The 21,206-nt window shown below is 40.3% G+C and overlaps 2 protein-coding genes across 2 annotated transcripts; one reads left to right on the top strand and one right to left on the bottom strand.

Annotated features, from left to right (window-relative positions):
- Positions 1-11,056: 11,056 nt before the first annotated feature.
- Positions 11,057-13,774, top strand: si:ch211-222l21.1 (prothymosin alpha). The gene is made up of 5 exons (XM_053316453.1): positions 11,057-11,234; positions 11,840-11,950; positions 12,393-12,456; positions 12,659-12,732; positions 12,876-13,774. Exons 1-5 carry the CDS (start codon positions 11,184-11,186, stop codon positions 12,945-12,947), a joined length of 372 nt encoding a protein of 123 aa, XP_053172428.1. The 5' UTR covers positions 11,057-11,183; the 3' UTR covers positions 12,948-13,774.
- Positions 13,775-15,979: 2,205 nt separating this feature from the next.
- slc45a1 (solute carrier family 45 member 1) lies at positions 15,980-20,863 on the bottom strand. The gene is made up of 8 exons (XM_053316428.1): positions 20,443-20,863; positions 20,218-20,310; positions 18,473-18,697; positions 17,378-18,276; positions 17,133-17,286; positions 16,827-17,003; positions 16,477-16,682; positions 15,980-16,252 (listed from the first exon to the last, which is right to left on the bottom strand). Exons 1-8 carry the CDS (start codon positions 20,861-20,863, stop codon positions 15,980-15,982), a joined length of 2,448 nt encoding a protein of 815 aa, XP_053172403.1.
- Between the last annotated feature and the right edge of the window lie 343 nt (positions 20,864-21,206).

The raw sequence follows: 21,206 nt of genomic DNA, 5'->3' as shown, positions 1-21,206 counted from the left end.
GTCATAAAAATCAATGGAGGATCAACTTGATTGGCCAATTTGAAATGTTGCATCATGCATGGAAATATTTAAAGCTTAATTATGTTTTTTGCATGTCACCTTTTCGATGAATCATTGGCATGGTCTCTTATAATCCTGGTGTAATTTGTTTAGTGGGAACTAATTAGGTTTGGAACTATAACGATGCCTTTTCAGACTCTGGTAACCAGCTGTCCTTTTGATGTGTGACTAGCCATCTGGCTTTGACTATGCAATCTGGTTTTAATACAGCCCTCCCTCACTGGCAGCGTTTCATTACATGATACTTGCTGCTATGCTCAAGCAGAAAGGTTGGGGGCAGCAGATCCTTTTTTAATTCTAATTGACATACTGAGACCTTGGTTCACCGTTTACAAAAAGGAGGTGACAAGCTTTCAGGACTCCACTGTAGTCACTGAATTTGAGCACACTGTGTCAATGTTTAAATAAACTGTCCTCTGTGACCTTTGCATTATATGAGTTCTTTATTTTCATGTACAGCTCAAATCAGTACTGTCTCAGACATCAGTTAATGCCCAGTAGGCTTAGCAGGCAGATTTCCATGTCTGTGTCTATGAGGGTCATCTGTATCCTCTTCTTAAAACAGTCAGTGTGGTTTGTAGTGAGCAAGGGTGAAAAAAAAACTTAACTTTGATCTTCAGCAGTTTCAAATGTCATATTATCCAAACATCCTGGAACAAGTCTGTGTTGGGGCAAAAATGGCATACACTGCTGCAGAGAGTAGCTTCCTCTTTTCAACTGAGAAAATCAGGATGAGGAACTTATTTTAAGAAACATATATTTTTGCTACTACAGCTCAGTAAAACAATTAACAAAGCGTGTTGCTATATTTAGGTTTTAAAGGTCACACTGATGCCATCATACTTTTCTTTTCTCATGGGCTGCACAGAAAAGGGAGGAGGGGTTGATTTGACAGATGTGTACAGTGTAGCTGTCTACACAAGAAAGAGACACAATTGGGCTATTATGTTAATTATTCAGCTTGAGCTCCTTATTTGTTTATATGATAAAATAACCTTTAACGGTTATTTTCGTTCAGTTAGGTTTCAAGAGCAGCGTTTTCAGGAAGTGAAACTGCTACTCTGTAAACGTTTATGACTGATCGACCAATGACTTGGTTTGCCCAAGATAATCCCCCTTAGTCTCAACTGTGTGGCTATGAAAACAGATTATCAGAGATAAAAGGGTGCTGTGAAAAAGCAGAGGGGTGGCGGTGGGGGGAGATGAGATGGAGGAGGCTGCTTTCTTTGAAATTCTACTCTCGCTTAGCCCCCTCCACTCCCAACAAATTCTCTGTGCACACGGCTCTCTGCATTGCCATAGAAACCTTCCTTTTAATCACAACAGAAACCTCATTTCCTGCTCCTGACAAAGAGTCCTCATTGCCTGCAGAGACCGCCTGCATCAGCCATTTCCAAGGCCCACCTCCTTCTCCAAGCTGTACCTACCAGCAGCAACAGCCACCCCAGCCGGTCCTTTTTTTACTCCTCCTCTCCATATAAGCACATTTTCCACCTTTTCTCTTCCTCTTGCTGAACACTCTTCCCATTTTCTGCACAACAAGTTCTATGTGATACCTCATCATCTCTTGTCCTTTTAGTCCCCTGGTTATGTAGGACTCTTGTAAATGCTGCAGGCTGTTGAGCTTGTTATAGTTTAGTTTAGTTTGAACTCATCTGAATTATTTTGAATTATTAATTGTAATCTAAGCAGTTCCCTAGAAATGTGACATTTATAGTGGTACATCTACACAGCCAACAATGCGACTCACACATTCAAGTTCAGGTAGTGTTTATAAGCACTGTTATCAGAGCACAGCATGCTTGTTTGTGGCCTATTCATCTTGTCAAACTGTCACACCTTATCAAGAGCAGTAGCCCATGTCATTGCATCAGTCATAATGTTTCTCTCATTTTCACTCATTCTAATCTGACGCTGGAGTCCATTTCATTTAAAGAAACCACACTTCTCTTTGAATCCATCATGTGGTTTTGTAAAGCTTTTTTGTTTTCAACTTACACCTCACTTTCAACAAAGTTTTCAGCACAATGCCTTCCTGTCCCCATGGGAACAAACTGTGTTAGCACTTATAAAAAGCATTGTTCCCTTTATCTCAAACATGACTGTTATCGCTTTACTCGCTGGACTTAGAAAATACCCCTGTCCTCTGTCTCCCTCTCTGTCTTCTCTCTCTCTGTTGTTTATTTGGGACTTTTGCCAGGTATTTCCCCAGCCAGTCTGCTGACACCCACCATGCTCCCTCCCCTTGAAGTACGCCCCACCTCCAAACCCCCACCCCCCTCCCCCCAATCACTCACACCTTCCCACCCACATCCCACCCTCCCATGAATGTTGCTAAGCAACCACCCACCATGAGAGCTGGTGCATTTTCCAGCCAATCAAATTACTGAACATATTTTTCGAACAGTGCTGAGGAAGGAAAGAGGATATCACTTTTATATATCAAGTCCTTCTTCATTTATGAGGTTAACAGCTTGCAAATAATTGCAGCAGTTTCACTGTGTTGCACATACATGCTTTGGAGAAGTGAGCTTTGATCTTTCTGTGCTAGACCCTCCCCCCCACAGACACATTCACATTCACATATACACACACACACACACACACTCTCACACACGTTGTTCCCCCTGCATGGGTTAACAGTCCTCCACTGGGGGGCAGCACGTTCAGTTTCACTGCTACCACACAGGCTGCAAGGAATTTTTTACTGCTGTTGCTAAGCAATCCTGACTCTCATGTGTTACCTGTGTAACATTTGTGATTTTTACAGATGTCCCTGACACCATTTTGTCTTTGTTTCACCATTTTGAAATGCACCCCACTCCATGTTTAAAGAAAAACTAGATACTGGTTTCACTATGAAACCTATTTACATCCAAAACATGAACCTACTAAACCAAGAAATGTATTGTTACATTTCAGACCTTTGCAGAACCAAATCATCTATGTTTCTGCCTGAAGGAAGAATGAGAGACTTGTGTTCGAGCACCAGGTTTGAGTTAAATATTAGCCTTAAACTGCTTCAGTTGACTTCATCTCATCATGCAGTAGACAGGAAATGTGCTCTTGAGTGATTAGGCCAGCAGCTCTTGTCTTCCACTTTACAAGCAGTGGAGAGGTCCATGAACTCTCAGGGTAGATGTTTTGTGCAGCATCTTGTTTTCTTGGTACACAAACCTCTGAGACGTTAGCACTGACTGCTTAGATGTTTCAGATATCATCCAGCTGATAAGATTTCTTTTTGTTTTCTTTTTGTATCACTGATTTGTTTTCTCTTTTACACTCTCCAGGTCCCCATTTGCGCCCCCCCCCCCTGTGTGCGAGTCCCTCATCTCAGCCTTGGTTGCTGTGCAGATGGCTCTTTGTTGGTGCCTCACAATGGGTGTAAGGTCAGTATGCCTCATGCCATCAACACGCTCAAAGTTCTCCCCTCCAGCTGCCTTGTGGATTTATGATTCTCTATCAAACATCAAGGCTGCCCGTGTGAACATGGTTATATTATAGTCTTGAATCAAGAGGAAGTTATAAAATCACCAACGTAGTGTAGAGATAACTTGAACCTCTCAGGTACGTTTACAGATATCATCTTGTTTTCCATATCTAAGCCACACCTAGGACGCCTAGGTGTGGCTCTCTTGTAATCACCAAAGTCCTTGCCGCAATTCTTGATTCTTGATTTCTTAGATGTGTCCGTCTGAGGCATGCTTTGGAGCATGTGAAATCTCTGAAACAAACCAGACACCGGAATATCAGATCAGCCAGAGAAATAGAAATGCAAATCTACCATCTGTTCTGTGATCCCAAACCAACCCTTGTTCATTATTGAAGAGCTATATAATTCAACGGTTAAAACTAGTCAGAGGGTTATGAGGTACAAACATTGTTAACAAAGGTTGTTCAGGCTCAAGAAAGATCTGTGTAAATAACACCTTTAAACAAACATGTTTTAATTTCTAATATGGCCATCACATTAAGGAGAGACCACGTATTTTAATTTTCAACATCTTCTTGACAAGGTTTATAGCTCTTGTTACAATAAACAGAAATACAGATAACACAGGAAATCTTGTCTGTGTGATTAAGACAGAAATCAAAAGGAAGATGTTTTGTTTCGTTTCAGTGTGACATTGTTTGGTCTGTGAGTGAGCAAAGTAAAAACTGCTGGGTTGTACAGCAGAGGGCCACAAGGTCTTCAGACCAGTATGTAGCAGGTAGAGTGAAAGGCGGGAAACTAGAAGGAGGAGGAGCAATTCTTATGAGGCAGTAGGAATTACTGGAAATTTCCACTTTTCTCTGGCAAGTCAGTTGCAGGGGTGGAGCTAAGAGGTGAAATAAATAAGGTAGTAGAGCTGAAGCAGTGCAGAAGAAGAAAACCGTTTGCTACTACTTTAGAGCTGTAAACCTAAAAGAAATGATTGGTTATCAGCTTTAACCTTTACAATAATTAACTACAATGTATAATAAAGCAATATATGCATGGATTTCTTTCAGCCATATTCATCTGGTCACACACACCAGTGTTTCCATTATCTACAGATTTTATTAGCAGTCCTTGTGTACAGTGTAGGAAAATATGCAAGCATGTCCTGCTGCCTCTTTTCTGAGATAATCAACTCTTGACTAATTCTTGTGTGTCTTATGTTTTGATCAAATTTAGATGGGAAATCAGCAGGAAATATTCACAGAGCAATCAGAGACCAGAGCCTTAGTCAGATTTTGATCTATTTATATAGGCGTGAAATAATCAAATCAGCTAACTTGAATAAACTAGGGTCATAATATCACCAAAACGGCAACACACGGAAGACCCTAAACATCATAGTGTAAGTTACAGTGTAAGATTAATCAAATTAAACTTAAATGACCCCTGAGAGGATGGTCATGTAGCAGTAGAAACTAAAGTGTAACTAATCTTAAAATAATAGAATCTACACAGGAATAGATTGATTTCATAGTTTTTGAAAGAAGATTTGGAAATTAACAGATATGAAACTGAGATATGATTATTATTGTATTTATGGGATTTATTTTAAAAAATAATGTAAAGAGGGTAGGTGTTATAAGCTTATTCTTTGGTCTACACCTTTTTGGTCAGAAACTGAAGAGGAAAACAAACAATATATTATTATTTACATTATTATCTATTTACATGTGTATTTGGGTTGCATAATTTGAGAGTGGCTGAAATAAAATAAAATAAACTAAGAAATGAGATTCTGATCTGTAATATATGACTCTTAGCTTCCGTAATACGAATACATAATAACATAGTATGTTTACGTCATGTCTATCATCCATCCACCCATTTATTTTAGTTTCGGAGTCAGTGTCACTGTGGCAACACAGCCAGTGGAGTAGCCCAGGTGCTCCCCAGCTCCACCAAGTGTCGCCATGTCAGCTGGGAGTTGTAGTCCCTGTGGCATGCCCTGGGTCTGCTCTGAGGTCTCTTTCCAGTCAGCTTTGCCCTGTACACCTGCAGAGAGAGGCCCCCATGGGCATATCAGTGTTTTTCGATATTTCAGCCACTTGCCACAATATCATCCTCTTGGCCATGAACTGGGGTCAGATTAAAGATACAGCCAAGAAGCGAACACTAGCGTTCATTAGGGCTCTCTCTTCAGCACATTACAATCCATTACAACGGCCACATTACTAAAGCTGATGCACTTTACCGTCACTCATTTCACAACAGTTTTTGCAGTCATTCATTAATAATGAGATCTCAAATATCTGATCCTGATTCAGATTCAGACTACTTTATTGTCCATTAAATTTACATAAATGGAAATTCATTTTTGGCACTGGCATATAAGACAATGCACATCATACACAACAATACATAATACATATTAATGATCTCCTCTTCGTACAGTAGTTGCATTCCTAAATACGACACCTTTTTCTGGAGAGTTTCTCTGCTTCAGCTAACAACAATCCCCTTCCTAGTTACGCTATAGCCAGTAACTATAGGCATTTTTTTCACAACAGACATTTTGTTATTGCAGGAAAAGCGCAGGTATAACTAATAATATTAACAATGGCTGTTACATTTATGTGTCCCAGTAAGACAAGTCAGTGAGCCAGCATGCACAATACAAGGGCCTTGAAACCTGGACACGTAAATGGAACAAACCCATGATTCATGCTATTAATTACAAGTGTGTTTTTATGACATGTGAAAATCCCTGCTGTAGAAAAGGTTAATTGGCTCCACCGTGTATCAGGAATTGAGCCAGAGACAGTTTCATATCCTGAGATTAAAAAAACGACATTCTCCAGACTGTGGTCGCACCTTGATACTACCTAACCCTAACTCAATTTTCACAAACAAGGAAGGAGACAATGGACATCCTTTAATAAATCCAACACCCAATTCCAACTAGTTTGAGTCAATTGCAAACACTGCTTTAAATCCGAGTGTACTGAGACCAAAATGTCTTGCAGCATTTTAAAAAATAAGCACTGGCATTTTTCAAATCCTCAAAGCACCTAATCCATGCAACACTGAAGAAGCACGTCAACCACCACAGCCCAACAATTATCCAGGGCCTTAAGGATGTCAGGATCTCTTGGCACTATGTCACAGAGGAGCTTTGCTTTACACTATGTGTGTTTCTAAAAGTGCAGATACTGTTTTTTTTATATTGCTATTTAATACTGTATACAAATTGATTCTCTGTTATAACTTTTGTGGATTATATGTATTTATGTGCATTGTATAAAATACTGCTAGTACAGTAGTAGTACTGCTACTGTTTTATTGCTTAATTATACATGTTTCCTTCTTTTTTAAATATTTGTTTAATTTCAGTGTGAAATTGTGTTGGTCTGTGTGTGAGCAAAGTAAAAACTGCTGGGCACTACAAGGTTGTACAGCAGAGGGCCATATATTTCTAATGATTACAATCATTACAATAATTATTATCTTTATATTTCCAACATTAAAAGTAATTACATTTTTAAAGTACAACCTCTTGCACATCCAAGAAGACCTCTTAGAACAATAACCATACAAAGGGATACAAATTTTGTGTCATTAATATATCTACAGAATTCTTTACTGCATTAGTTAACAGGAAAGCTCTTGAACAGTTAAAATAACTAATAAAAAAGTGACTAATACCTGTAAAATAGTTTCTTTAGGAACATCTGTGCAATTATGATTTAAAAATGCACCCCTGGAGGTTATATGGCAGCACTTTTGGTGCATATGTTTTCATTATCGCCAATATTAACTAACTAACCGACTAACTTGGGTTAATTAGTGATAAATGATGTAAGTTCACTTTCTACTCCGCTGTGCATTTGACTAAAGAATCCCAGTGAGAAGTCAACTTTATGTTGTTCCTGTATACTGCAGGACTTCCCTGATAATCAGAGAAAGCCAGGCAGAGCGTGCAGGACACTGCTGTTCAAAACAAAAGAGCTCAGCTTGCACCCACCAATTCCTCCAATTATCGGGACCCTTCCCCCGCCTAATCCTGACCTCTGCTCTTTGATGGGCCCCACTTTGCTGTACCCTGGAGCACTGACATTCCAGAAGTCAGGTCAGTCCTTTGTCCCCAATAAATTTAGGGTTAAATTAAAGTGCTATACCAATCCTATATCCTATATCATTTAACCTGTTAGCACAGCGGAGAACAGTTTGACATTTGAAGAAATACCGCCCCGCCTATGGGAACTGATGCAAAAATTTAATTTACTTTTAAACATGTGGAACTATGAACACAAAGAGGCTTTTCTTTTGTACAGTTTTCCTTTCTGTGGTCCCATAGCAAAAAAAAATTTCCAGTTCCTAATTGTGGAAAGAGTGGTAAACACTCCAGTTTTTTTGTGGATGAAAGATTCATAAAAATCACTACATAAATGGCATCTTTTTTTGTTTGACTGTCCTACTTACTGAGACGCTATGGTTCACCTATTTTACCTGCAGCATGAACAGGCTGCCCACTTCTTTTTAAAATATCTGTGGCACATGGAAACATATTGAAGTAGGCAAATAAGAAAAAAAAAGACAGGAAATGATCTCACAAACACTCCCCCTCTCTCTGATTGCTCCCATTTTCCAGTTACAGAAAAAGAGTGAGTAATGCCTTCTGTTGCGTTTTAGTGTACTCTACTGTTCCTCCCATGGATAAACTGTAGGTTCTGCACTCACTGAGGCCATTAGATTGTGGATGTCTGCTTCAGTTCACCACAGTCTTAACTTCGTCTTTATTTCCCATATGAAACAGAAGTACTTGTAATGCCAAGATTTGTGTTTGACAACACATGCAGTGACATGATAAATGACTTTCATTTGCTGCTTAATATCTATATTGTATAAGTGTTCAACCGCACTATATAAACTAATGAGTCAATGTGATCATCTGGCCTTTTCTTTATTGTTTATTATGAGTATTTTCTGTCTGTCATATGATCTATAAGAGACTCTGGTATATAAAATTAAAGTAATCAGAATTTTAACATGCCTTTAGTATAGTGACCAGGTAATAAGTCATGTAAGAACAGAGTTGTTGCAAATGAAAAGCTGTCCTTATATAAAACAGAAAGTAAATCTCAAAGTAACCAGCTACCAGACTGGGACACAAGCCTTTGATCTCTGCATGTAATTACAGTCTTTATAATTATATTTCTGAATGTGATGTGAATGACTAAACAGGGCCTGGAGGCTTCTTCAAAATCAGTGGCTTGAATAGTGGCATGGCAGGGAGAAGATAACTGAGGCGGTTAGGATTAGGTCCTTGGAGGCCCTAAAATTAGAGGCTGAAGAAATACTTGTGTCAAGATATCCTGCTTTGGTGTGTTGGGACAAGTTCAGGGTAAAACATTAGTATGACTGTCTAGAAAAATATTTGAAATCCAGAGCAGATATATGGCACAAATGCAAATATGCATTGTAAACTGGGGTTAAGTGGAAATTACAGTTACTCTAACATATATCTGATAACTTCATATAAACAATTTATAAAAACAATAGGCATGTGTGGAAGGAAACAAAGGCAGGCGTGTCAATTATGGTTGATGTAGGTCACAAGATTTTGGAATCCACTTGTAGGGCACAAAATGTAGATTTGACCTGTGATAACAACAACATGTTTTTTCTCCTGTGTAACTGACAGTGAGACTCTGTCCAGATGCAGGCTTAAATTACTGAGTTCAGGGCCCACAAACGTGTGTTGCCACTTCCTTTGGTTTAACAGTTGGATGAGTGAGTACAGTCATGACAAAAAGTTTACCTCAAACAAAGGAGAAGAGAAACAGCTAGTTTGGGATATCACACAACACTTTATCAACAAGACCAAAGGCTTCCTGATTAACAGCGAGAAGGAAACCTGTCTTATTTTATCATTTACTTACTGGAGAACAATTGCTTTCACTTTACTTACATTATTCATTTATTTCTCAGTGAAAAAACACATTAATTAACATCAATATTATTTAAATGTTTTGCATTTACCCAAAAAGGCAAATTTTCCACTGCAGATGACATTATATTTTTGTGATTTAAACAAACATTTAAATTTTAAATAATTAATCATTCATCATTAATTATTTGATTCTATTATTTTTATTCATTCTCTTGATGTTGTTACTGCTGCTATTTTTTGAGGCTTGCCACCGAAAACGTTGTTTTTTTCCATACATTGAAAGCAAAGTGGCTTATGGTTAATCACCTGAATACACATCAAATATGAATCAGATAAAAACCGGTTGTAGTATTTCAGTAGCGTTTATGAGATCTGGTAAATCATCTATCATCAAATGTCCCCAGACACACACAAAGGCCTGCTGTATTCAATGTGGAAATGCAATTATTTTCTTCTTTTTTTTTTTTTTTTTTTTTGCATGCATGGTTTAAAGTTACTACTATTCTGTGCAATTATTATAATTATTATAACGACTTTATCTCAGATATTTTGTTAAGCCCCTCATCTGCAAAATAGTACTTTCTGTGGAAATGAACAATTTATACTAAAAAATGTCTCATTTAATGACGTAATAATGACAATAGCTGTAATTAAATGCATGCTGTAAAGACTTTTATACAAACTGTAGGCACACATACTGTACTACAATCATGCCCCATGTCTCACAAATCCTAGAGCAGTACATTGATGGCTTAGTCTATCCAAAGCCAGTGTATGGCACAGGACCCCCCCGGAATCAAATATAGCCCGAAACAGATGTTACTCCTTACTTTCCTGCTAATTACTTCAGTAGAAAATGTATAGTTCATAAGCAACAAATAATTTCCAGTTTCAATTAAGTGACAGTCTCCTCTAAAATAAATGAATTAAAATTTGTCAACTGCTGTCAAGCTCAGGAGCTACAGATGTCGTTCCTCTTCACACAGTTGTGTATTAAAATCAGGAGTTGCTTAATAATAGTGTGTAATCATTGATTAACATACAAGCTGCACTTTTATCACAATTAAGTAAGTCTGGTAAAAAATTAAAAAAAGTGAAAGAGGAGCACACTTGAGCAGAAAACATATTTGTCACAAGAGTTAAATATAGAAAAGGAGGTGTGGCCGCACATCTACACATTATTCGTTTTTGCTTGTAATTTGATACCTCATCTCTCTACAGAGAAAGAGCGCTAAGATAAAAAAAAAAAATGCCGTCCGTGGTGGCCAAGTGTTTATAAACTTCTCCACCATATCTATTTAAGATTAACAGATTAACATACGTGGTCAGCAGCGTCTAATAGATTAGTTGCCTGTAACTTTAAAAACGGGACATTTACATCTATTGTTTAAATTATAGGTGGAAAACCAAACGCTCAATGATGGATAGTAAAGAAAAAAAGACTCTGGTATCATAGTGCAGCGCTTTAACACATCGACCAATCAGCGGGCAGGCGGGACATCTTAGCATGACTGACAAGATATTTATCCAATCGTATAGTCAGGTTGTCAACGTCGTCCAATCGTTTGCGGGATCGAGCCGCTGTATCCAACGAGAGTAGACTTTCAACAAGCTCGAGAGAAAAGCGGAGACGAGCAGACATCATTTCTCTCTCAGCGTCTTTGGGTAGTCCGCACGAAGGCAAAGAGCCAAGAAATTAAAAAAAAATCTTTATTTCTGAACAGGAATACAATTATCTGAAGTAAATTAGCCATGGCCGATACAGCTGTTGACACGACCGCAACTGCAGAGGTTACAGCCAAGGTGCGTTTCATTCAATTTTTTTTCCTTTCGGTTGAGCCGTCGTGTTAAAAAGATTTTTCTAACTTTATAAAGTTGTTTTTATTAATTTTTACACTCGGAATAGTTAACTAGCTCTTAATTTAAAGCATTGTTTCTTTTCCCCTTAACGACAGTATTACCTTTCACTCTTACTGAAAGTTAAAACTAATGAATTTGTTACTTAAATTACTCTTTACCTTACACAGAAATGTCGTTAATTATACGCCAGCATTGTGAGTTATTTGTAATTTATGAACGTCGACAGCTCCATTTTTCATTGCCGGGAAATGTTCCGTGTGTGATGTGGTGAGCTAAAAATGTGTTGTAGAGCAGACAAAGCGGTGTACAGCTGGTGGAGCAGAGCTGCAGCTGTGGGCGGGAAGCCACGGTAACGTTACATTAACGTCACGCAGCGTGGATCGACTTGAGAACATTTCCCACTTATACTATCTCTAATAAGACTTTTATCAGATAGGGTTTTCTTTGTATTAAACCCAAATGCGTGTGTCACTTCAAAGCTGCTGCTGCTTGTTGAGCGTTACATTGACAGTGGGGATGCTTTTTTTTTTTTTTTTTTTACTCTGCAGGAGCTGAAGGAGAAGAAAGAAGTGAAGGAGAAGAAAGAAGAAGTGGTGGTGGAGGAGGAGAAGAAGAAGGAGGTGAAGACCGACAGCGGAGACGCACCTGCCAATGGCACAGTGAGTAGGAGACGAGGAGAAAAAGCCTCATGGCCCTTTTGTCTTAGCTCCCCTCATCATGCAGGTGTCGCTGCGACCGCCTCCCCCTTTCTGTTCAGCTGCTCTCCACACAGCGCTTTGTTTGGGTTGTGAAATGGCACAGATGTTAACTAGCAAGCTTTTTAGACGTCTCCATTGGTTCCTCTTGACTGAGGGTTTTTTTTTCCAGAGCTGGGTAGCTAATCCTCTGGGGAGGTAATAGGGGCTCCACAAACATGCCTTTTTATAATGTGTCCCCAGAGGAGTCAGTACATGTAAGACTGTGGGAGGATTATTTCAACTATGTTTGGGATTTCAATCTTTCATTGTTTTCTCTCTTTACAAACGTGGCTATAATCCTACAGTATTGCTCACATAATCATGACATATGTTACTGGACTGACATTTGCTTCTCTTCATTCAGAACGGAGCTGATCACAGTGATAAAGTGGAAGAAAAGACAGAGAAGGAACACAAGAATGGCGACGGTACATTCATTCATATGAAATAATATAACTTATTTTCTTGACTAGACTTGTGTTTCTACTAAATTTGTCCTGTAAATGTTGTTCCCATGTATGGCCTTGAGTTAAAATGTCCATATTGCTGTTGATTTGCCAAAAGAAAATGTTGTTTTAATTACACTGAGGATGAAAGATGTATTTTCTGAAGTGGCAACTGTCCTTACAGGGAAAGCAGAGGAGGCGCCCCCTGCTGAGGAGACTGATGCACAGCCTGTGAAGCGTGCAGCTGAGGAGGAGGAGGTGGGTTGCAGTACACAATCTCTAAAATTCCACTTGACACATTTCTGCAATTTGTGAAGTTGAATTACTCATTTTGTATCTACTAACCAGTGGGCTGAATGATTTGATATTGAGTAATCTTTTAAATATTTTTCTTTCATTAGGAAAAAGTGGAGACAAAAAAGCAGAAGACAGAGGAAAATGGAGACTCAAAAGAGGCAGAAGTGGAGGCTTAGATCTCTGCCCTGCTACTTGTTTGCAGCACTGTCTTACCAGCCTGGTCAACATCGTTTTGTAGAGCTTGTGCTTTCTGTATCTTTTGAAAGATATTTCTTTTTGTTTGCTCCCATGTTATCCATTGTTATACATTGCACTGGAGTCCTGAAACATAGTGGCCCTGCCTCCTTTTTTTACGAAATGTTATTTATTGGTCTTTAAAATGAGCTTTTTTTCTACTTGTACAAATTGGGCCACACTATGAGATCAGTTTTTTCATTTCTTGAGGTTTTATATCAGTATGTTAGAAGCACAATCTCTATTATGTCAGTGCTGACCAGAAGATTCATACATACAGGCAGCTGCTCACCTCCAAGGCTCATGTTGACCTCTCAGATTCACTTAAAGGACCAAAGATAAGTTTTAAGCAGGGGATAATGGACAGTTGTTAGCATTATTAGTTGAGGCATAATCTTTTGTGTTGAGCTGCTAGTTAATCCTTGGCTTGGCTGCCCTGTTAACATAACAGATGGTGCAAATGAATAAAGGGGCTCTCTCTTGTGCCTCCATAAAGGTTGCTTGATGCTGTTTGATGGAGGCAGGATTTTGCAATGTTAATTAACCCCTCTTAAATCTTAAAGCTTTGGTCATTTGTTCTGTATGCATTCCACGCAAGTTTGTACCATTTATACTTTTGTTTTTCTTACGTTTTCAATGAGTTTATGTTATGGCTGGGTAGCCCAGTTTTGTGTCCAAGACTGCCTTTTTCAGAACCAGAATGACATTTGGTTACTTCAGCCACTGCTTTGTATATTCTGATTAACAAATAAATTGTCTTTTTACTTAAGATCTGTTCTGTGTGCATTTTATCTGTTTCCAGATCACTTATGTTTCTTAAAACCACAGCTGTGTAAGTAGATTTCACTTGACCCAATTTTTCTTAACATGGAAAATGGCTGGCAAAGATGCAGGAAGGAACTGGAATAATGGAAAACGGTGCACAGAATTAATGTGTTCTTCTGTCTTGTGTCTTCTGGCTCCCCCATGAGGTGTAGTTAAGGATTGCAGGTCATTATTCCTGAAGTCAACTGGGGTAGCTGCGGTTATGGTAGTGGGTGGTAAAATTATAACAAGAATTGACACAGGAGTACAAAATGGCAAAATTATCATTTTAGTTTTAACTGAACCCTGAAGAAAAGTAGCGTTTACAGTAACACTGCTAATATTGAGCAATAGGTGGTATCATTATAACACAAAAACTGTTATTTCCAAGCAAGCTGCAACAGCATGATCCATACAGTAACTGTTTCCTCATGGCGTGCATCCAGTCCAGGAGGCTTAATAGTAGGCAAATATTGACATTCTGCTGAGGCAACAATTATGACTGGCACCAAAATGTTACGGTGTTAAATCAGTGAGCCAGTCAATGAAAAGGTCACAATGAAAGACTTAAAACTGATTTTATACTAAAGTGTACCTGCTGTTGAAGCCCTGAAGTCAGGCTTCATGTTTGTGTTGAGGCAGATCAGACATAGCATACTGTTCGGCATGGCACAACAGATGTAAAAAAAAAAAAAAATTACATGTACCATATTTGCTAATGAAGATGGCTTCTTTAGGATGGCTGAAGGAATTACTTTTGATACTTCCCTCAGGAACTTGGCGAATTAACTCAGATGTAAGGTCATTACACTACACTGTGTTGATGGGCCGAGCATGGTGGAGCAGAAGCCTACTATCTTAAGCATGCACCCTACTGATGACAATTAGCACTTGCTGCTGGCTCAACGAACCCCCACAGTCTTTTCTTTCAATGTTGTCCACCTTCAGGGATACCCAAAGTTCACATGAGTCTTCTCCCTGTTTGCTGTTCTTCTGTTTTTTTCGGTTTCCGACTGTATGCTGATTCACACCCCAGTTTCAACTTCTCCTCTTCCTGATAATGACAAGAATCACTGTCATTATTACAATGGCATGGCCAGGAGTAGGGTGACAGCTCACAGGGCTGTCCATGGCTTAGTGAGGGCCCAGACAGAATTAGCCACCAGCACACATTTCTCTGTGTTTCTGAAGATGTGTGTGTGTCTCATCCTATTAGTCGTGGCTCTATGCTGATTAAGTACTTAATTGGTATTGTACTCATACATGGGACTTGATTAAGAGTCACCCAGCATCAGACTGTGAATTTATAGCACACTGGTGCGTGTAATGCATGCATTGTATGGAAAGTTTATTTGCTGTTCACTATGTGGACAACGTGAAGCCCTTCAAGACAATAACTGTGATTATAAGCATTGTTCAGACTCATGTAATTATCAAGTATGTTGTTTGCTAAATTATGCTGTGATGAGCTCTTGAATTAATGAAGAGGTATTAAAATTGTGTGTGAATGGTCCCTGGCAGCACATTCATTTAGTCAGAAGAGCCTGCCTAAGGTGTGATGCTGCTACGCTAACTCAGAGAAACAGGCAGGTAGACATTCCCATGGCCGTATGACCCAAACAAACATTAACACAAGGCTTTGAGAGTTTACATTGCAGCTCATGCAGACGTTAGGCAACTGATAAAAAGAAGGAAAAGAAGGGAAAGCTGTGGTTAGCCTGAACGTAGTGGTTAACATTTCTATTCTAAACACCAACAAGCAAGAAAAGATGACGTAAGATTTTACAGCAAAGAATCAGACACAAGAACATCTTAGCCTTATCTAAACTCAAAGATCATTCACACACACATACACACAACTCCAGTTTCCCACACCGCATTCAAAACTTGCAAAAGTTTGGGGAAAATGCATGGGCACACACACTGTATGAACAAATGTACACATATTAGAGCAGTGGCCAATGTCTGTCTGTCTGTCTGTCTAGCTCTGAGAAGAGCAGTGCTGATTGCTGTGAAACAATATATGGAACTGTGCTGTACAGTGTGCGGCAGGGTGTACAGTGTGTTTGTCCTATCAGTGCTGTGAAGGTCAACACACTCAGACACTAAGTGACAGCGTGAGAGTGTGTGCCGTTTGAGTGTGTGAGGTAAAGTAAATTAAGAGGCTTCTCTAAATGTGCACCAATAGTGGCTGGGTCTCACTTTCGGGGGGCTCACCCTCAGGGGGGGGCAGGTGGTACACCACGCAGAGAGAGGAGTACAGGCAGCCCACGAATGACATCAGGCTTGCAAAGTACATCACTCCCTGGGCCCCACCTACTAGTGAGGTCAGAGGTCCCATCGCCACAGAGACCAGGATCTGAGCCAGGAAGTACTGGCAGCTGAGCAGAGAGATGTCCACCCCCATCCCTCGTCTGGTCCCTTCCTCTGATGAGCCACAAAACTGTAGGACATATTGAAAAAGTTTAGTTATATGTTTAACATGTGTAGTGCACCACAAATCACTACAGTGTTAAAACTATAATGATATTTTGCTGAAGGTTAGGTTAGAAAACTGATATCACTCTATTGCCTTAATTCAATTGTGTAAAAACACAATCAAGGAGCTACAATTTACTCTACAAATTAGAACATGAATGCCACACTTGCACATATCTAGAAACTGACCTGAGGGCTCTGGTAGTATTCACACAGCAGAGAGTAAGGCAGCGTGCATAGAGAAGAAAAGAGCACCCCGTAGGTGACACAGAGAGAGAGTACCACGTAGAGGTTGGTGGAAAGAGTGGCCAGGCCTGTGCCCAAACCAAATGCCAGGTAGGCAAAAAAATAAAGAGTGCGAAGAGAGAAACGCTCCTCCAGTTTCTCCAATATGGCTGGAAAAGTGAAGGAGAAACACAGAGAAACAGGAGATTAATTTAAAGCTGTACGTGGCAATAAAAGGAAGACAAAGGGAAGGAAATAACTCCCCCCAGCCAGAGCAACACTAACATCAAGATGTGATTATGAGAGAAGCTTACCTGAGTAGAAAGCAGCACTGAATGCATAGATGCACATGCCCCAGCAGCCCATGCTAACACCAGCATTGTAGCGTTGGTAAGCCTCAGAGTCATGGGGTGCTTTGGGGTCTCCTTCAAACACAACTTCCCCCATGAAATCAGTGTAGAAGAGCAGCATGCCTTCAAAGGACAGCCAACCTGGAGCATAGTGAGAACCACTAAGTATACATACACATACACACATACATACAAAACAGATGCTGCAGCTTTTATGCTGTAGTGGGTTTTATACAAAAAACAAATGTATTTGAAAGTGATTATTCTCACCTAAAAAATGATTAGTGCATAAACTCCGCAGAGAGGGAGGCATCCTATAGATGGCTATACACAGCAGCCTTATTGACATTTGAGAATCTCCTGTCTCAACGTTCTCACTCAGGTCGCTCTCATAGCGCACCCCATTCAGCAAAATGTTTGCAACCTTCATTGGAAAAAGACAGACAGACACTGATTTTTAACTGCTGCGGTGACTACTGACTACAAAGCTTTTATTTTCAAAAAATGTGTCTGACCTGCTGGCTGAAGGTCACTGTTCTTCTGCGTCCATTCTCCAGCCCGACAATCTGGGTTGCCATTGGCTCCTCGATTAGTGCAAGACTCTGGGGTCGCTTCAGGATGCCAGCACTGGAGCCACGATGTGACCCTGCACCAGCCTGGGCCCCAGTCGCGACCTGAGATGCTCCGTGAGATTGTGCATCTTCCAAAGGCTGGGCCTCTTCTGCAACCTGAGCTTCCCCAGCTGGATAAGACACCACATCAGCCCGAGTCTGTCCTGCAGCTTGGCTCCCTGCCCCTTGTGTTTGTTCGTCAGGAGGAGGGGAGTCTCCTGGAGGTAGGGGTGCAGTGGTGGAGTTGGGCGCCAGGGCCTGTGGTGTCTGCTGACCTGTATAGCAGTCTATGAGCACACTGTCTATGTAGGAGGTTCCTAGTGAAGAGGCAAATTCATTGATGCCCGTGAGTGAGCTGTCCCTACTTATGAAGCTGCCATATTTTGGGGTGAGGGGACTCAGGGGCGATATAGGGCTAGTGAGGCCAGCGCAGAGGCGTGCATTAGCACTGCAAGAATGGGCCAGAGCATCAGAATTACATGGGTGAGGCTTTGGGAAATTATAGCCGTAAAGACCGTCCTCGTCCTCGTCATCCATTCCTGGACCCAATCCAGGGGCAACAGGGGGAGAGGGAGGAAGAGGGAGGCTGGGGCTTTTCAGATGCTTTTTGCTGGAGTTTTTGTTCGACTGACTCTTTGGTAGGGGCCGTTCAGGGATACTAAACAGAGTCATGGCTGTGGCAATCACCAAAGTGATACTCGTAAACAGATATATAACCCGTAGTTGACCTCCCATCGACTTCCCGAATTGTGTTTGGTCCCAATTGATGCCACCCACGATGTAGCCAAATCCACCTCCAAGTCCTGTATAGCAAGATTAAGAAAAACAAAAACAAAAAACTCTCTATCTTTTTGCAATGTTTGGTGATGAAGATACATTTTAGCGCTGTCTTCTCCATATTATCTTGAAAAATCACAAGTTAAAGCTATAATCTTCTATGCTGTACTGCATAATAATAAAGTAACAATGACTTTGTGACTGTGTTAAACTCTTTCCTACCTGCCAGGAGAGCGTGGATGTTCAGCCCCCGATCCTGGTCCTCCGGGCTGCACACATCCATCATGTATGCATGGCTTGGGTTGTCTGCTGAATCAGCACTGAAGTCCATCAGAACCACACCACACACTGTCAGAATAATTCCCCACTTGTGATTTGATGCTGTGTCCGCCAGTGCACTTCCCATGTCCCGCCCATTCAGAACCAGGGATAGACCAACCAACGCCCCTGTGAAGATAAACAGAAGAAGAACTAAAGGTGTGTTCTAAGTTCATACTAATTAATAGCTTCTAAGTATGTTTTGTGTTCACACTAGAAAAATTTTAAAAATAAGAATATTCAAATCAGACGCCATGCATACCAACTATGGTTGATTTTTGAGAGTGCTGTTGATGGATGCTATTCTCCTGCGATGCAACCAAAACTTAAATACATTGGGCTGATGGTGAGATGCCTAGAGACTGATGTGCAGCAAAGCAAAAAACAAAAGAAAACATTTTAAATAGGCCCTTTTCACAGAAGACATTTTAACATGTCACAGCAGGAAAAGCACAGATGTAAATAATAAAATGAATGATGGCTGAACTCCCTTCAGCTTGCTTCAGTTTCAGGGTCCTGGTATTGTGCATGCTGGCTCACTGTGGCTTACTGGGCCATTGTTAATGTACATACAACTCAAGTCAAAATATATGCTGTGAAAAGGGTTTTTAGAAACAATTTTTTTCTGGAAAGTCACAACCTGATCGACATCCAACATCACACATATCATGTAAAATGGTTAAACAGGTTTGTTTTTTGTATACTAACTGCTTGAACAGTGTACTATGATTATTAGTATAAACAATACTTTTTTTATTTCAGTACTAAAAGATTAAGCCAAAACACACATCCTGCACACTTTTGAAGGGGCCCTTGACCAATTTTAGTCAATGTACTAATTGTAGGGAGTATAATATACATCTAGCTTGTGAAAACAGCTATGTAATGACTGTTCTGGTTCAGAAGGGAGGTTTCACAACTTTGAAAAATTATCTTGAGTGATATCACCCAGATGTTTTTAATCTTGGACTTGAAATTGACTTTCTTTATTTGATTTATTGCTTTAAGATGATGATAGCAGTAGATTATATTCAACATATAATATACAATATATACAATACAATCGTAGCCTGGAATAACAACATAAATTACTAAAACAAAGGAACTTTCTTCAAGGACCATCAAGAAGGCATGTCATTTCCATATAACTTTTAGCTCATCTGAGAGTGATAACCAAAATTAATTTAAACACAAATGTAGATCTGTATGCGTTAAACAGAGATTGTGAGCACAGAAAAACTTTCCACTTTCAGCAGATGATTGTGAGAACAGCCTTCTAGTGTCAAACTCTGCATATGCATCATGATGCACAGTGAAACTCAAGCATCCAAGTGAATTAACAATACGCAAAACACTTAAATAATACTTGGGAAAGTACTTTTCCCTATAATTCATTATGCTAACATTCAACATTTTTACAGAAAACCTTCAGGTATGGAGAAAGACGTGAGTGAGCACTTACCAGGCAAGAAATATGTAAGATGCTATGGAGATTAATAGTTTTTGGTGCTTTACCCATATTAGGGACTTAAAGTCAGGATATATCAGCCTCTGCTGTGCCAGTTTTCATCCCTCTATGTTAACCTGTCCACTAGAAATCCCTAACTTTATGTAAGTGCAGTGCTAAATCACTCGAGTACATTTCTTACCTATCGCCAAGGCCAGAATAAATGGTCTCCTTCGTCCAAACCGGGATGTACAGCGGTCACTCCATGCTCCTAAGAGAGGCTGAACAAGGAATCCTTCAAGCCAAAGACAAGGGGACAAAGTTAGAGTCCAAAGAGCAAGTGCTGCAGGAGACAACAGTGATTTAATATCACAATAGGTCAAATACCACTGCCCACCAGGTGGTCATATCCTCTTCCTGTACTCACCCAGTATGGGGCTTATAAACCACACCAAGCTGTAGAACTGATCAGGTAGGCCCATCTGTAGAAGCACAGGGGTCACATAAGCCGTTTCCATGGCATAGCTAAATTCAATACCGAACAGGATGCAGCCATTGAAAAGCAGCTCTTGGAAGGTGCGTCTCGGGGGAAGCTCACTGAGGTCCAGCTGGTCCAGGGGGCATGGGGTGTTGGGCGGCGGAGGTGGAGAAGGTCTTATCAACTTCCGACGTTTTGGCTGTCTTTGGAAGTTGTTGGCACGGTGACTGAGGTGCCGAGTGGTGGACGTTGGGAAGCTGGCAGTTTTGGGGAGTGAGCTCCTCCAGATACCTTCCTGAGCTGTAGAAAACCTCCCTCCTGGACTGGCCAAGAGGGGGTCACTGGGAGTGCCCATTCCCGGAGATGACATCTCTCTCAAGCCAGTTTACTCTGCAATACATGAAAGGATAATGGAAAAAATAAGTCAGTTATGATTTAAACTTCTCTTGGATTGATTTTTTAACATTAGAGGTCATTCAAGATCATCACAGTGTAGCATATAAACATAGCAGTCATGTGAGTAACTTAGTGCTGCTCATGCTTAAATAGTGCTACCAAGAGGACACTGCAGTCACCAACAGACAGCAAGGATGGCACAAAAATGATGAGCACGACGCACTGCAACCAATGCGCATGTTGTAGTTTTGTGCGCAAAGCCCATGTGCTCGGCGTGGCTGTCTACAGCAGTGTAGTATGCGGCACCACTCTCATGA

This window comes from Scomber japonicus, chromosome 3, assembly GCF_027409825.1.
Source record: "Scomber japonicus isolate fScoJap1 chromosome 3, fScoJap1.pri, whole genome shotgun sequence".
In the NCBI taxonomy this organism is placed as follows: Eukaryota; Metazoa; Chordata; class Actinopteri; order Scombriformes; family Scombridae; genus Scomber; species Scomber japonicus.
Note: the sequence above shows the minus strand (reverse complement) of the source record. Positions and strands in the feature narration are given on the sequence as shown.